Consider the following 18,480-nt stretch of genomic DNA (forward strand, 5'->3'; position numbering starts at 1 on the left):
CAGCTAGGACAGCTAGGGACAGTATCAATTGACATCAGGTGATAATGAATGAGAGATAATCGTCAAGAGACCATCGATGTCAACATCAATCGTTAGGTAGAGTTATAAATTCTTCAAATATATGAGTGCTCTAAATTCAAGATCACTTGATTGATAGTCTAAGCTCTCGACCTACATGTGGGCAGAAGGCAACCATATTCCACATAACCATGAGACTTGACTCTGTTAGCAAGAAATAAATAGCAAATAATTCAACTTTATTCACATGTAATATGATCACATCTACACAACATAAAGAATGAATACTTTAGAAAAAGGAAGGAAGAACAAGCCAGTAAATACCAGCAAATAATCCAAACAACAATAATATACATGCCTGCTTATGTCCTGCTCTTCTAAAGAACCTGCCAATCATCTTCACCATCCTCCCCATCATACTCGCATAACTTTTCCAGAGCAGAATTATTTTCCTCTCTACTACTATTTTTAGCTGCAATATCACCTAACCTGCCAGATAAAGAACCAATATTGTGCTTAGATTTTATGTTCTCAAAAGACTTAGCTACAGTAAAAAGTGGAGCGCCATTAGATCTTTCTGCAAGCACTGATGCGCGACAACAGAAATCTATGAAGTCATCTGCAAGAATTCAATAATAATAATGGTAGTTTAGGCCTTGCGATGGAGCTTAAGCAAAAAATACAACAAAGATTGTCTTTAAAAAGAAAGATTAAGATATGGCTAGTTGAATTAGCAAACCTTTGTCCCTACAATAAAAACCAATGGCCAGAGATGGGTCGATTGAGTCAAGAGGCATATTGCGTACGGTGCTGAAAGGCAACAAAAGGGTAAGAGGCAATAATAGGAATGAAAATCAGAGCCATAATAAAATAAAAGGGAGATTTGCATACATTATACCATCTTATTTATATATCTAACGCACAAAATTTTAAAATTACATACATACCATCCTATATTATTTTAATATCAAATATGACACTCATATTTCCTTCCTACCACTCATATATTTCATTTCTACCACTCATATTTGATATGAGAATGACCTATGGATGGTATGTATATAATATTAAAGTTTTAGATGTTAAATATGTAAATAGAATAGTATAGGGTGATATGTACGTAAATCTATAATGATGCACCTGCAGTGATATGAAGAAGTATCGGCCTCCAAATTATTTGCTTTGATATCAACAACCTGTTTTTCATTGTGAAATAATGCTTGCTTGGTTAGCTTATTGATCTTAAATTTGAGTTGATCAAAGCCCATTCAGAGGAAAATATAAGGTAAATGGTATGATAACTGTACACACACACAGAAAGAGAAAGAGAAAGAGAGAGCTCGACTAGATGAATAAAGCAAAAAATTACATGCAAAAATAAGCTAACACATTCATATAACAGTCGCAGGTGCAGCTAAGAAATCAACTTCAACATAATTCATTCTAAGATATCAGAAATTATAACAGTCGCAGGTGCAGCTGAGTTGAAATTCTTACATTGAAAGTCTTACAAAATAGAATTAAAAGCATAACTTATGTCTTGTTCTTACAACCCAAAAATCACTATCAACAAATCAGTAGTAGAAGAGATGTTAATTCGCATTATTTGACAACATGTGAAGTGAATTCCATCAAAAGAAACAAAGAAGCAGAAGACATTAGTAGATTTCTGCAATGAATAAATGATAGAATTTTTCTCATTTTGGACAACAAAACTTTCCTTATTCAACTTTTATCTATTTGGTTTAATTTCAAAAAATCTAATATGTGCCAAAAATGGTAATTTTAATTAAGAGCATCCAAGCAGAAGGTTTCAAAGTTAATTCCTGATGGACTAGTAAACAAATTCAAATACTAGTAATTTATACCGGTTGGACTTCATGAGGATCAAGGTAGAATGCTTTGTCATCTTGAACACCAACTATGTAAGTTGAAGCACCAGGCTTCCCGCCCATGATGCCTAAGCTCTGTGGAAATGTAAATGTTTCCCGCAACAAAGGAATATACCTACAGTTGAGGTTGCAAATTTTATGAAAATAAATCTCAAAAGTAAAAAAGCCCGCAATTACAGTTACTTGTGGGTTAAGATGGAACTGTTCTTTATGCAAAGCAAATTAAGGCAAAGGTTGAAAAGAAGAAAAACATGCATAAAGAAGGAAATATAAAGGTGCAATATTACATACTACAACAACAACATCAAACCTTTATCCCACTACGTGGGATCAGCTACATAAATCCTTTTTCTCTATTGTATTATGCTAAGAGTCAAATTTTAATTTAAATCTAAAAAATATATATCATTTTTAAAATTTTCTAACCAAGTCTTTTTAGATCTGCCTCTAACTTTCTTAACATAGATGAAATTTAATATATCTACTCTCCTAATCGGATCATCAGAATGTGCAATAAATAATAAAATAATAATAATATTTTTATTATTATATTTAAAAATAAATTTAAAATATAAAATATTAATACAAGTAGAAGTTTTTCTCTAAATAAGACATTTGACAATAATCACTTCACCATCTTTGGGGGTTTTTGCAAAGTGGTGGGAATTTCTAGCTTTGAACTTCTCTTTGTCCAAGCAATATGTTCTTAGTTGTTGATTATCTCTTATCTAAGAAAATTTTGTAAGGTCGAAACCCTGTTAAATTTTTTGTTAGCTTCATGGTGATCGAACAAGCTTCGAGGTCATTAGTGACTGGCCCTTGGGCAACAACCATTTTAGAGAGAGAGAGAGAAAGAGAGAGATAGGATAAGAGAGATGGCACTAGGGGAAGGTGAAGACCATCGAAGTTGGCTTGAGGGTACAATGGACTTGCAAGTCCCATCATCACGCTGACCTATTATTCCCCATTACATTAAAAAAATTCCATCTTTTAAGAGCTCTGGATATGTCCAAATTATTATCCTCGATCGTATTAGTCAAAATTATATGTCAATAAATATAATCTATGACACGCAATTCCAGTATTCCATCCTCTTGCTCTAGATTTCCAGCATTCAATCTTTCACCTAACATATGCAAGGAACCCAAACCTAGCATTCATTCACCGACAATCCTTGGGCACTCCGGTTTTCAATTTCTTATCACATGATTATGTCCAAAATCCAAATTATGATCCTTGATCGTATTAGTTAAAATTATATGTTAGGAGTGTCAAAATGGGTTTTTAGGTCGGGTTCTGGTCCAACCCGAAATAGACACGCTTTCAACTAATCCAACCCAAACCCGATTTGATTAGATAACGGGTCAAGAATTTGAACCCAAATCCGACCCGTTGAATAATCGGGTTGACCCGACACACTAACCCGCGTTGCGAACAAGCTGCAAGCGAGCAAGGGTGAGGGCCACATGGGCGAAGGTGAGGATGCGGACCACGAGGGAGAGCGGGCGAGGGCCAGGAGCGAGCGCACGCTGCGGGCCTATTGGGCGAAGTTAACGTGGGCGACGTGAGTCAGGGTGACCCGCGCATGGGAGATGGGAGCGCGGCTACCCTGCCTGTGCAGATGCAGAGCGGCGGATGCGGTGGAGCCTATGCCTATGCAAGGTGGGTGAGCAGCTGATGCTCGGGTCAAATTCTGATTAGCGGGTTGACCCGGACCCACCTCGATTTTTTAAACGTGTCATAAATTGAAATCCGAACCCAACCCGTTTATTAAACGAATCGACTAGAACCTAGATTTTTGGGGTCAGGTTATCAGATCGGGTCAATAATTGACACCCCTATTATATGTTAATAAATACAATTTGCCTCACAATTCTAGTACTCCATCCACTTGCTCTTGATTTCCAGCACTAAATATTTCAACTAACACATGCAAGGAACCCAAGCCTAGTACTCATTCAGGGACTGAATCCTCGGGCACTCCAGTTTTCAATTTCTTATCACATGATTTAATCTTTCCCATAAATTTGTTTTTCCTTAAATGAACTCATCAAGGTCATAGTAGGAATCTCTCTCATCAGACCTATCCTACTGTTGCAATTTTAGATCAATTTTTAGTGGGAGTTCATTTTGATGTCTGCTCAGGGTAAAACCACAACGGTCCTATTGCTCCGATTGAAAATAATATTTCTTGCCACAATTTGTGGGATAAGAATTTTTTAACTCAGTATTGATGAAATCTAGTAAAGATCTAATGATGATTGACAGCATTTGGAACAAAAATTTAGAAGAAAAGAATGCAAAGACTTGGACAATTAGATTCAAAGAACCACAGATATGCATCAATCTGAGGATGCATGAAACAGTACAAAAGATGTGAAAGTTCTTTTAAGACGTGCCAAGTTAATGATTCACGAATGATACTAAGGCAATCTAGAAGATAAATTTCTGCGGCTTAGTCAATCTAGAGCATGAAAATAGGTAAGTGTAATGGATTGTTACAAAAACTCCGTTTTGTTTATAAAGAATTGCAGCAAAAAGACAACAACAGAACATCTTTATAGAATTGAGACTAAATTTTAATACTGGACATGATAATCTGATGACTTGATCAATCAGAAAATAGAACCAAAAATATTCTGATGCAGCTGGCAGCAGCCCAGCTGTCTAGGTGGGGCCCATGACCTCCTTTTTTTTTTTTTACCTCCTTTATTATCACCTATAGGTGAAGAGTCTTTTGGGGGAAGCGGGAAGCTCTTTGGGAAAGATGTGAGGAGCATTTATTAGGGGATTTGGGTTGTTTAAGGAGGGAGATTATGGACGGTTAGATTTTATATTGTGTTTTAAATTTCTGCAGCAGTTTTTGTAAGGTATTGGAGTTCCTAGTAGTTGCTAGGAATTGTGATTGTTAACCTTTCGGCACTATATGTTCTTTACTTCTTTCTTGTGTTATTTTTGGATCTATTTGGAGAAAGTTGCGGTTTCTTTATATTGTTGTGTTGTTCTGATCATCAAGTCTTATCAAATTGGTATCAAAGCAAGATTCGGGACCAATGGCGCCAAAGAAAGGGGATGCTTTGGAAGAGAAACTAGAAGGAGAAGTTGGTCAATTCAAATCTTAAGTTGAGGAAAGGATTTCATCCATAGAAGGAATGTTTTTTGACATAGAGGACATGATGAAGAAACTATTGGAGCTTCACACCTAACCGGTAAAATCGGAGGCAAGGGCACCGGCAGGTGGCCAAGGAAGTGAATGATGATCGAGAGGTAGAAATCTTGGGTGACAGGAAAAATATGCCACCTCTTAAACCAACAACCATGAGGGAAATGGGTGAAGGATATAACATGAGGAGAAATTGAAAGGAATAAAAAGGACTTATTTTTAGGAAGAAGATATTTATGAAAGGAAGAGGGTGGGAGAGAACAATGGAGAGATCACAACAATTGCTACATGGGAGGAGCCGGAGGTAGAAGAGGAAGTTGGGGTGGAGGGGATCCGAGAGTGAGAAAATTAAAGATGCCCATTTTTTAGGGGGAAGGTGCTCATAGGTGGATCTATAGGGTGGAGAGATACTTTGCAATGAATGGACTGGCAGAAGAGGAGAGACTCATGACAGTAGCTTTATGCTTGGAGGGGAAGGACTTTGATGGGGACATCAGCTCGTGGAAGGTTTATCAGAGGTGTGGCCGCCGATCTACGGCTGCGATCGAGTCTTTGTATTTCTGAGTCATTTATGTTATTCTATTATTCATGTATTTTTCTATTTGCTTAGTGTTATTTTGTTATTTCTGTTTGTGCCCCTTTAGTGGGAATTGTCGTGTGTGAGCCCAAAGGGCAAGTTGGTCTTTTATTTTTATTGAGTCTTTGTACTCGGCTATTTATAGCCTCATGTCTTTTGTTTTGAGCTAAGGAATGATTGATTATGAAATATTCTTCTTGCATGAGTTTTTGTGAGAGTTTGAGTGTTTGATGGAGAGAGATCCCTATGAGAGGGAGGTTTGCGCACCACCCACCAACCTTGGAGACGGCCGGGTTTGTGGTTTGTTATCATGTTTGATTACCTTGACTCTCCCCTCCATCTAAGCCGCCAACCTTCTTCCCCACCCGAGCCCCTCCTCCCCACCCCAAAACCCCGTCAATCCACTTCCCAAACCCCTCACCCGAGCCCCTATACCCCCTTCTAATTCCACGGCCAAGACCCCACCCGAGCCTTCATACCGCCAGCCCTAGCTCCCCTCCATTGTTTTCCCTTGCCTAAATTGGATTGGTATAAGTTTGGACAGATTTTTGGAATTCAAATTCAGACAATTTGAATTTTAAAACTTTCCTAAATTACCAATTTTATTTTAGGAAAGTTCTTAAATTAAAACTCTTTGAAATTCAAATTCAAATTGAATTTAATTGATTACTTTCCTAATCCCAAAACCTAATTTAGGCAAGCACGACACCTAATTTTAAATCCCCCTAGTCCCATCATGCCGCCCCCACCCCACCCCACACAAATATTAAAACCCCTTGGATTTGTTTCCTAAAGCTCTCACTTCTCGTAGGAAATATTTCCAAATCTCCTAATCCCTCCCTTGGCCGAAATTCCCCATGCCCCACTTAATTAATTTCTTTCCAAAACTCCTCTCTCCTATTTGGAATTAACTTTAAATCCTCACCTCCTCTAGAACCCGCAGGCCTCTCTATCCTACCCGCCCCTCTCCCTCTTTAATACTTCAAGTGATTTGTTGCCTTAAGTTTCCTCCCTCCAATTCCCCAACTCCTATTCCTAAAATATGAAATTTCTCTCAGATTTTTGGATCAAAATCTGAAACTGTTTTCAGATTTGTGGGAAAGAGACTTGGATCTTGCTTCCTCTCCACTTGCACGAGAAGCTTCTTTCTCTTTGCCACCACTCAAGAGGCGTACCAAGTGCTGAGAAGTTTCTACCTTCAATCATCCATGAATGGCAGATCCGGCAACTGACTACGGCATAACTTGGGACGAATATGGCTTCACCGACATCCTACGATCTACCTTCTTCGACGTGAACCCGAGGATTGACCACACCGTCAAAGACTACTTGGAGCGAATTCTAGATACCTTGGTAAAAGCTATTGACGAGCACTTCGAAGGTGTCGAGTGGAGGATCTCCACCACCCCTTGACGAAGGTTTCTCGTCCTCCTTGCATCTTATCTCTTTTAGTCTAACTTCTCTTGGTTTGATTGCAGTCACGACGGACTCCTCTTCATTGCTCATGCTAAAGCTTAATAAACATAAGGCTTGAGTGCACCTTTATGCTTTCTAATTCTCGTTGTTAGACTAGGAATTTCTTTGAAACTACTATTTGTCATTGCATTGTTTTCTAATTTATTTTGGAAATTTCAAATCTCTTGGCACGTGATTTAGCCTAAGCGAGTGTGACCCTTTATTTGTTTTGATTTGTCATTTTTAAACTGTTTGAGTTTTGTTCCTTATTTATTCTAATCAAGAGTTGTGCAAAATCTAAACGAACTAAAACATTTCATATTTAGTCCTGCATCAGCCTTATCATGGTATCATTGGAGAGACATGAGAGAACAAATTTGATCATAGAGGGAGTTCAAAGATAGTTAATTAGAATGTTTCTAAAACTGTTGGGAAAGAGACTTCTATGAGCAATTCTTTGCTCTGGTTTAGGAACGTACAGTGATGGATTATCGAGAGAGGGTTGAATACCTTTCTAGCCGATTGGGGAGGCTTTCTGAATTAGTGTTGGAGGGGAATTTTATGAAGGGACTCAAGCCAGAGATCATGGTTGTTGTTCGGTTATTGAGGCCACGAGGGTTGGGAGAGGGCTATGGTGCTAGCCCAATTGGTAGAGGACAAAAACTCACTTGAGAGAAGCAGCAGTTTAGGAGCATCATATTGGACACGACGACTACTTTTTTGGCACCAAAGTACAACCTACGCCAATTCAGAGAGAAGGACCCAAGGATAGAGGACTTGGAGCACGGCCAGGGGGAAGTTTCAAGCAACTGACTAAGGCAAAGGCTCAAGAGAATCGGGCTAAGGGATTGTGTTTCCATTGTAACGAGAAGTTTGCAATAAGCCACCATTGTAAGGACCGTTCGTTGCAGGTACTGACAGTCTATGATGAGGAAGAGACTCTAGAGGAGGGGGTGGTTAAAGACGAGCATTTGCACCTAGATATGACGAAGGTCTCCCTAAACTCAGTGGTGGGGTTTACCTCAGATCACACTATGAAGCTGAGGGGACAGATAGGAGGATAATCGATGATTGTTCTAGGTGAGATTTAGCGATGCTAACTTGGTGGGATTCAAAGACGAGCATTTGCACCTAGATATGACGAAGGTCTCCCTAAACTCAGTGGTGGGGTTTACCTCAAATCACACTATGAAGCTGAGGGGACAGATAGGAGGATAATCGATGATTGTTCTAGGTGAGATTTAGCGATGCTAACTTGGTGGGATTCAGGGATATGACATGATTCAAAATAGTCATCAAGTTGTCTCGCCCATTCCCTAAAGTGGTAAGGGTCCAAGGAACCATCAAAGGTGGGTAGACGGTAAGGTGACTCAAAGTGAGGTCGTTGTGGCTTAAACTCGGGTCTAGGTTGAAAAGTAGAGTGGGACACATAATTCGAGTGGGGATAGTCAACAGGTTTCTCCGTCATAATTCTAGTCATATTGCTCACTAGGTTAACGATGTCATCTAAACTCTTTTGGAGTCTTATCGGGTCCATTGGGAAGCGTCAAGTGACACTCAAAGATGATTGGGTGTGAGGGACGTCATTTGGACACTAAGTTAGGCTCACTACAAGGTGCAGAAAATGTTCGGACAGCAAGCTACACTAGTGGGTTAAGTAACCTAGGCACCTAGGAAGGTTGTTAGGTTGAGGACAGCAACTACACACTTGTTTAGAGGCACCTTAAGGCTAGTAAAGGGTGCAGAAATTTTCTGGACAGCAAAGTTCAGTCATTGCCTAAGTTGTCTAGGTGTTTGGAAGGTTCCGAGGGAGTGGACAGCACCCAAACAAAGACTAAAAATTCACTAAACAAAGGCTAAAAGCTGCTGGAACAGTGAGGACAGCAGTCAAACTCAAGGGTGTGGTTGCCCTAAGCAAATAGAAACAAAGTAAGTCAAAAGGCTGCACTCACACTCTAGCTAGGATGACTTAAATGCCAATGAATGTGTGCAGGAAATGCAATTACAGCAGGGAAAACAGTGAGTAAATTGAACTACGCAATGATATGCATGCAATTTTAAAGCTAGAATGAACGGTTAGACCCTAGGATGTTTTTCTAACATGTCCTGCATGCCTACCATGCTCTGATACCAAATATGATGTAAAACGTACAGGCAAGGATGAGTAAATTAAGGAGTTTGCACGCTTAATATTTAGAGCACAATAATTATAAACTTTAACGTTGATGTGAACGACAAAAGAAAACACAAGAGCGGTAAAGACAAGCTTAGGCCGAATCAACGCGCGTAAAAGTTGATCATAAAAACATCAGTTAATCTAACATTGCGTACATGAATGGGTTTCAAAACGTAAATCCCTAACTAACAATGAGATAGGCACTATGCATGAGTCCCTCACTCCACCTCATCTAAGTTCTCTAAGCTTTAGCGGTGAAGGTTTGACATGAACTTTGTGAGTAAAAATATAAACCACAATTGAAAATAAACTAGGAAAATAGGAAACTTGGGGAAGAGTTCACCATAATCAAGTTCGTAGGTCTTCTTTGAGGTGCGCAGAGGAAGTTCCGAATTGTGGCGGGTTGATCTTGGCGAAGTTCTGTGGGTAAGCAGCCGATGGAGTCTTCCGGGCAACAAATGGAGAGTATGCCGGATGGCAAAACAGCAACTAGAAGGCTGTTGGATCTCTCTGGACAGCAGGAGAACAAAACTGGGACAGCAATTTCGCAAAGTTTGGTGGGTGGGCACGGCTGACATGGCCAAACGTCCAGAATTCTCTGGACAGAAAGGAGGGCTGGTCTTGGGTAGATTCTGGACAAAACGTTGCTGTTCTGAAGTTTTGGACAGCAATTGGAACTGTCCAGAAATCTGGACAGCCAGTTGGCTAGGAAAAATTCCAAGATTTCCTCCTTCTGGATGCACGTGAGCTGGAAGGATTTGGTGGGGAAATTCCGTGGACAACAGTTGAGGGAACAAGAGTTAATTCCCTTTGAATTAGGCCTAGGTTTGGAAGAAATTAATGGAAGGAGGAATTTAGGAAAAAAATTAATTTACAGCTTCAAAGTGTTTTTGGAGGGAATTAATTTGAAATTTGCAAAATTAATTCAATAAAGCTATGGGGTATTACTGGGAGGAGGTAATTAGGGGCTGATTGTAGTGGAGCCATTAATGTAATTAGGGAAGAGAGATGGCCCATTAAGAGGGGCCGGCCACATAAGGAGGAAGGAGAGGGCTTGCAGTTTTGAATAAGTGGGACCACCGAATTTAATTTCAGATTTTTACAAAAATTTTTTGAAATAATAATTTTAAGTTTTTCTTAAGGAAGGAGAACTTCCATTCAGCGAGGGCAATCAATTTAACAATTTGAATTTCAAATTCCGAAGTTGAAAATCAATTAAATTGCAATGGCGTAATTAAGGAGCTAAATTAGGAAACATTAATGGCTTTATTGAACAATTTGAAATTTCCAAAATTTGAAACTACAATGGAAGGGGCGGCCGGGCGACTAGAGGAAGGGCAAGGGGGTGGGTCACAGCGTGGGGTGGCCGGCCGGCGGATGTGGCCACCAATGTGGCTGGTGGCTTGGGCCGGCTCAGGGCTAGGCGGCGGCAATTGCAAGGGGAGGAAGGAGGGAAATTCAAGGGGAATCGAGCGACTACGAATTCTCTACCTCTTTGTCTTCAATCCGGATTTCCACACAATTAACTTGGGACGAACGCTATGAACTCACAAAGAGTATCTAGTTCTTCCGACGAACTCACTAATAGATCTTGGAGGATGAACTCAAACAAAGAGATCAAAAGTAAAAAATTTTCCATTTATCAATCATTCATCTCAAAAAAAACAAAACAACTACTTAATAAATAGGCCTTCAATGAAAAGAAAAGAAATAAAAGATTAAAATGCCTTCGGGCTACAATACTACATGACCACCCGTACAGGTAAAAGGGAAAAAACAATATATGAAATAAACTAGTACTATAAATAAATAACTCAAGATCGTAGCCGTTGATAACTTCCGATGTCCTCATCATCAGCCCAGGTTGATGGTTGGAAACTGCAAGGGGATTCCAGGTGAAGGTTGATTTTCTTCCCTTGAGTTACAAAGCAACATTCTGTAATTTTGGGCATAAAGGAATTGTAGACATTGGGGGAAACCAAGGTGAACTGGAAATATGGGACCACGGAATTCATTGTGAGAGGGATATGGTGAGGATTAGGGTGGATCTAATCTGTCCAAAATCAAGGTTCTCTTAAGACCATGGTGAGGGCATCCAAGGAGCGGGATAGGATTATTGGGAGCTCCAAAGCCGAGGGAGGGGGACATGGAGAAGTGGAGGTTCCAGGATAGTCCACATACACCTACAATAATTCAAGTGAGGTGTTCAAAGTTGTCTCAGGCTTAACATCCCCAGGGGAACATGAGCACTGCATCACCCTACTAGGGGGTATATCCTCTACAGTGTTCCGACGCCATCGATACCCACAGGTTCAGAATGATAACAATTGAGAACTGATCAAAGGAATGTTGGAGGCTCAAATCTTTTCGTCCCGTGTAAGTCCCTCTCACCAGTCCAATGTTGTTGGTGAAGAAAGATGAAGGATGGCAGTTAAAGATTGTGAAAATTACTCTAATAAGGAAACAATGTTGGATAAGTTTTATATGGTCATTGAAATAGAACTAAATTGGAATGAGTTATTGGAGCAGTGATATTTCTAAGATTGATCTGAAATCAGGATAGATAATGCGGCCCTCCAACAGCTACTTTCAAGACTCATGAAGGGCCACTATAAGTTCTTAGTGAATGCCTTTTAGGCTTACCAAATGCTCCAACTACCATCCAGTCCATTTATGAACAAGGTTTCTGCCCACCTACAAGTTGTCTTGATTTTCCTTCATGACATTTGGTAATAAATAGTCGATTTGAGGGCCAGAGTATGTGGACCAACTTTAGGGTAGGGGGTGTGAAAACGGGTCAACCGAGTCCGAGTTCGGGTCAAACCAATAAAAAAGAATTGACCCGGATCTAAATGGGTTGGACTCTAACCCAACCCTGATCTTGCAAACGAGTCAGGAATCCCAACTAGGACCCGAAAAACGTGGCACGACGTTATGGATTAACCCGACTAGACCCGCAAACTCGATGTGGTTGCCTCACTCGGTGTTGGGATCACGCATTCGCACTATGAGACTACGCGACTAAAGCCGGATGTCGGATGTTGAAAGGCAAGACCCGCTTAGGTGTTTGTTGTGCCTTAGGACTTATGGTGCATATGCGGTCCACAGCGAGGCGGAGACCTGTAGATGATGTGAACATACAAGTGAAAAACGAGAATTGCTTTTGAAAAATTAACAATACTTTACTTAATTTTGTATTAATTATATCTAGTCACCAAGTTAGATTTCTTAGAACTTTTTTCCGTTAAAAGTGATAAGTAATAGCAATGCGATTTACAATTGCCAATTCAAAGATACATGCAGTAGCAACAAAAATAAAAGTAAAGACTGAGATGGTGAAGAATACAAATCCACGACGTAACAACCGAGAAGTGGTTCACCTTGAGTTGCCTTCACACTCCGCTCCTTGAAGTTGGGGTTTAGCGGAGAAAGAGTAGGAGCAACCCTAGTGATGCACCTACAAAGACAAGTGGCGCATAAGGTCTTGCTTCGTCGAATTGTAAACCAGAGGAGACGTTATGGGCAACCGACGATTTTGCCAAATCTCACCCCATTCGCCCCATCTTTCCTTACCAAGCCCACGCCAACTCCATTTCACCTACGTCGGCCACCTCTCCCATCCAATCCGTGAATCTCCCCTTCCCACTTACCAACCCCTTTCCTATTTGGGGTTGGCAAAATCGAGAGGGAAAATCCATGATATTGTGGATTTCAGATTTCAAATTTGAAATCTTTCCTAATATAAAGTATTTAGGAAAGTTTCTTAAACTTTAGTTGAATTTGAAAATTCAAATTGAATTTAATTCTGAGCCAAATTACCCAATATTCCTAGCCTATTAAATCTCCAAATCCCCTCCCTAATTTCCCTCTCTGGATCCTATTGCTTGCCGGCCCATTAAGGATCAATTAGGATTTGTTTCTAATTCCCCACCCCACTCAAAATAACAGTTTAAATCCCTTCCTCTTATTTGGGTGAAAATTAAATCTCTCGGAACTCCTCATTAAATCCCTCATCTAAGGAATTAATAAGGAATTTCCAAATTCCTTTAGTTCTTGGAGAGGAGGCACTCTCCCGTGCAAATCCTTCCTCTCTCATAATGCCCCAGACTAAAAATCTCTGGGCAGATCTTGTAAGCAAAATCTGTCCAGATTTTTAGCATTCAATATTGGAGGGATATAATGGAAGTTGAAACTCTGCTGTTGACCAGACCATTTCCCCAAGGCTCCACCTAAAACCTTTCCCTCACTTCTCCAGCCGGCCTCACCTCTCTCCATGAGATTTAATTTGAAATTTATTCCCAATCTTCCATCAAAGCTTTAGAAATTAATTCAATCCTAATCTCCTCAAAATCCTACTTCCAGCTGAACTTTGTCTCTCCGTAATTTCTTCAATCAATTTACTTAATTGAATTAAGTGCTTTGGGAATCCTAGCCTCACCCTCTCAGTACCTGCCGCCATCCCCTTCTCTCGCCCTCTCTTCCTTTTTTACGTTAATCCAAATTCTGATTGTTGTGGCTGCAAAATTTCTCTAATTTTTTTTTTCTTGAGAAAAATCTGAGAGTCACAAATTTTCTCCCTGCTAGCTGGCCGAGAACTTCTAAAGCTCTTGTGGTTGTTTCTTTCCCCACCTATCCTCACAAAGTTTTTGGAAACAAAGGAACCTGAAAATTGCTCACAGATTTTGGAGAAGAGATACTCTCCGACTGGCAACGCTATTCTCCTCCAAATCCAGATTTATTTCATTTTTGCAAGGAACAAATTTCAGATTTGGAGAAGGAGATCCTCTCCGTAGCAAAGCCGCGTTCCATTTCTACATCAGTTTGGTATCAGAGCATGGACTCGGATTCAACTTGGACGGGACTTTAAATTGGTTGGTTGGTCAACTGGGGCGCCATTAGTCCAACAAACTCAAGAGGATCAGCGGACTAGCAGACCTCACACGTCAAACAATCGCACGATTCCGATCACCTAGAGCGAGGCAGGACTACCCACCATCCGTTTATTGCAAAACCCCGTCATCAAAAGGAAAACGAAAGAAGGCAGCTAAAGAGACAGAGAGATAGTGGATAGAGTGGACAAATGATGGAAGCCAATGAAAGCCTTCGATTTCCCACTCACTGTGCAAAATCAAGAGAAGAAATCTAAGATGATCAAGGAAAATCTGAAGAAGAAGAATGAATTGGTTGATTCCATTACAACTCCTAACATAAAGCATGGTTCTTTTGACTCCGTTTAAAATCCTACAACGGAGAATGTTGAATGAAAGCTCTGGAAGTGGTATCCATAGAACTCAAATATTGCTCCTATCGCTTTGTGAAGTCATCTATGAGATTGACGAAGTTCCTGAGGCGAAAAGATGTTTTCGACATCCTTGGAAGGTGATCCCGTGAACTATGGAAATTGTCGGCCTAAAGTGCAAGAAGCAAGTTGACCTTGTGGGCAACCGGGGTGGTTTGGAGAATCTTTGCAAAATAACAGTCCAGAGTTGTACATCAGCCAGTTGTGATGCTGAAACTCGACGGGAGTCGGTATTCTCCACCTGGGGAGAATGATGCGGACATCGGCACGAAGATACTGGCGCAATCTATCACAAGAGGCGTCGTAAATCGACGGCTCTAATTTAAGTTGCCATTTTATGAATTATTTTCTGCATTTTTAGTTTCTTTTTATATTATTTTCTATTTTACCCCTAGGTTACATTTATTTGAGTGTTGGGGCCCAAAGGGGCATTTTTGTAATTTTTTATTTACTATGTTATGGCCTATAAATAAAGGGCCTAAAGCTATTATAATGGATGGTTATTGATATAAAAATTTTGTGTCCACACTTTGTTCTTGGGAGAGAATGAAGAAAGTGAAGATTCCTATGGGAAAATCAAAGTTGTCAAGCCGCAGATGGTCCGGGCCTCGTGAAGTTTGAAGTCCCTTGGAGGAAGGCAAACGCACAACCCTCAGCCTTCGAAGAGTCTGAGAGCTCGCGGTTCTTTAATTTTTCTATCGTTTATTTCTCTCTTTATTTATCTCTTGCTTTTGGTACCCGCCTATTGTCCTAGTCGTCTTCATCCTCCACCCTCGCCCCGGTCTCACCCCATTAGACCCCCAATCCTTCCTTCCAAGCCCACGGCCACTCCCTCACCCTCGCCGCCACTACCCCCATCCAACCCGTGAAATCTCCGCCTTCCCATTAACCACCCCTTTCCTAAATTTTGGGTTGGCAAAATCGAGAGTGAAATCCATGACCAATTGTGGATTTAAAGATTTCAAATTTTGAAATCTTTCCTAATAAGGTCTATTTTGGAAATTTCTTAATTAACTTTAGTTGAATTTGAAATTTCAAATTGAATTTAATTGAGGCAATTACCCAAATTCCTAGCTATTAAATCTCCCCAAATCCCCTCCCTAATTTCCCTCTTTGGATCCTATTGCTGCCGGCCCCATTAAGGAAGTCAATTAGGATTGTTTTCTTAATTCCCCACCCACTCAAAGACAGTTTTAAATCCCTTTCCTCAATTTATTTGGCTGAAATGAATCTCCCGTACTCCTCAATTAATTCCTCAACTAAGGAATTAATTAAGGAATTTCCCAAATTCCTATTACGTCTTGGAGAGGCAGGCCCTCTCCGTGAAAACCTTCCTCTCTTCAATAATGCCCCCAGACTAAATCTCTTGGGCAGAATCCTGTAGCAAAATCTGTCCAGATTTTAGCATTCATATTTGAGGGAATAATGGAAGTTTGAAAACCTTGCTGTGACCGGACTTTCCCCAAGGCTCCACGTAAACCTTTCCTTAAACTTCTCCAGCCGGGCCTCCCTCTCCTCCCATGAGATTTTAATTTGAAATTAATTCCCAATTCTTCCATCAAAGCTTTAGGAAATAATTCCAAAAATCCCTAAATCCTCCTCAATCCTACTTCAGCCGAAAACTTTGTCTCTCCCGTAATTCCTTCAATCAATTTACTTAATTGAATTAAAGTGCTTTGGGGAAATCTAGCCTCACACTCTCACAGCTAACCCGCCGCCTCCTCCCTTCTCTCACCTTCTCCTTTTTTTTACGTGTAATTCCAAATTCTGATTGCTGTGGTTGGCCAAATTTCCTCTCAGTTTTTTTTTTTCTGTGAGAAAAATCTGAGAGTCAACAAATTTTCTCCCTGCTGCTGGCCGAGAACTTCAAAGGCTCTTGTTGCTTGTTTCTTTCCCCACCTCTCCTCACAAGTTTTGGAACAAAGGAACCTGAAAATTGCTCACAGATTTTTGGAGAAGAGATACTCTCCCTGGCAAAGCTATTCTCCACCAAATCCAGATTTATTTCAGTTTTTGCAATGAACAATTTCAGATTTTGGAGAGGAGATCCTCTCCGTAGCAAAGCCCGTGTTTCCGTTCTACATCAGAAACTCCAAGAAATCTGAAATTAATTTCACACTTAAGTGATTTTGGAGAGAATTGAATTCGAAATTGATTTCAAATTCAACTAAGGTTAGGACTTAAAGAGGAAATTCGAAGGAGGTGGACAATAAAGGGGAGTCTACGGCATTAAGAGAGAGGGATGAAGGTTTGGGAAGAAAATTAAGAGCTTCCTAATTGAGCTCTCTACTTTAGGAAAATAATAATTCAATCAAATTCAATTTAAAATTAAATTGTACTTAGGTTTAAAACTTTCCTAATATAGCTTTTGTTAATTTAGGAAACTATTTGAAATTCAAAATTTGAATTTCATATTTAGGAACTTTATTTCCCAAATTATGTAGGCTATTTTAGGTAAGTAGTAATGATGATTGAATTCATCATTAAAGGGGAGAGGGGCTTGGGGCCGGTGGTGGACCTTGTGGGAAGAAAGGTGGCTGGCGTTTGAGAATGGGGAATGGCTAGGGATCAAAGGGTTAGAGGAAAGTGGAGAGGTGGCCGACGGTTGGGGCAAGGGGGGACTTCGGCAGGTGGTTTGAGGAGGTGTATGGGGCGGCCGGTTGGGGAGAAAGAAAAAGGGTAAAGAGAAGAAAATAAACCACAAAGTCACGGACTCTTCCAATGATTGGTGGGTAATGCGCTCGCCCTCAACTCGGGCTCTCTCTCTCCTCTCTAGTGCACGCACAAGAAGAAAAAGACAAACATCAAAATTACATTGAATCATTTATTAACCTCTTACAAAACACAAGACCGTTATATAGGTCTCAATCACAAAGAAAAGAAAAAAAGGACTCAAATACCCTCAGGGTTACAATAAAGACTCACTACCCATAGGGGTAAACTAGAAACACTGAAATGTAAAATAAATAAAACAAAAATACATCAAAAGTAAAGACTCTGAATCGTAGCCATCGATCTACGATTTCGTCGATGGTACACATGTCGGAATCTCTGAGTGATGTCCTCATCAGTAGAGACCCAAGATTGGATGTTGAATGCGAAGCGAGACCGCGAGAGCACCAGAGGCATGGTTTAAAATTGCGCAATATGAGGCTCGCCTTGAGGCCCGCCTTTGCGCAATTCTAGTAAAAAACGCCTCGATGCTTACGCGTCGAGTTCTTTCTATGAGGCCTGCGCCTCAACTTGGTTGAGGCCCGCCTTGAAGCCCGCCTCGCCTCACTGGCATGAGGCTTACGCCTCACGTTTAAAAATGAGTCAAAATTTCGAAATCGAACACAACCCGTATGACAAATGGGTTGACCCAAACCCAAAAAAAATGGGTTGACCTGAACCTGAAATTTTCTAGGCTTGCTTGAGGGCCATGTTAGTGACATTGAAGGAGCATCAATTGTATGCTAATTTGAAAAAGTGTTCCTTTGCACAGTAGAGGATGGAGTATTTGGAACATGTGATGTCCAAATCAGGAGTAGCTACAAATCTTTCCAATATAGAGGCTATGTTGGAGTGGTTCTTACCCAAAACCTTGTAGGAGTTGAGGGGGGTTATTGGGACTCACAAGATACTACAGGAAGTTTGTGAAGGGATATAGTTTTATAACATGTTCGTTGACAGAGCAACTGAAGAAAGATAGTTTAAAATGGGGGGTAGCAGCCACCCTAGCGTTTGAGCAATTAAAGAAAACCATGATGAGTGTCTCTATGTTAGCACTACCAGATTTCGGCCAGCCATTTGTAGTGGAGACTGATGCATAATGCTATGGGTTCAGAGAAATTCTCATGTACAGCCAGAGACTCATAACTTATTTTAACTAGGTATTGACCGATAGGGCCAAGATGAAAT

General features: G+C 40.4%; 1 protein-coding gene across 8 annotated transcripts in view; it reads right to left on the bottom strand.

Annotated features, from left to right (window-relative positions):
* Positions 1-223: 223 nt before the first annotated feature.
* Positions 224-18,480, bottom strand: part of LOC110115162 (cysteine protease ATG4B) — a 35,279-nt gene continuing 17,022 nt past the window's right edge. For all 8 annotated transcript variants that reach the window (XM_020848303.2, XM_020848307.2, XM_028699090.1 and 5 more), the window contains 4 exons: positions 1,887-2,025; positions 1,159-1,214; positions 758-828; positions 224-637 (listed from right to left, as the gene is read on the bottom strand). In XM_020848303.2, coding sequence (XP_020703962.1) covers positions 396-637; positions 758-828; positions 1,159-1,214; positions 1,887-2,025 — 508 coding nt within the window. In that variant the 3' untranslated portion in view covers positions 224-395. The remainder of the gene's footprint in view (positions 638-757; positions 829-1,158; positions 1,215-1,886; positions 2,026-18,480) is intronic.

Source organism: Dendrobium catenatum, unplaced genomic scaffold, assembly GCF_001605985.2.
Source record: "Dendrobium catenatum unplaced genomic scaffold, ASM160598v2 fragScaff_scaffold_1220, whole genome shotgun sequence".
Taxonomy (NCBI): Eukaryota; Viridiplantae; Streptophyta; class Magnoliopsida; order Asparagales; family Orchidaceae; genus Dendrobium; species Dendrobium catenatum.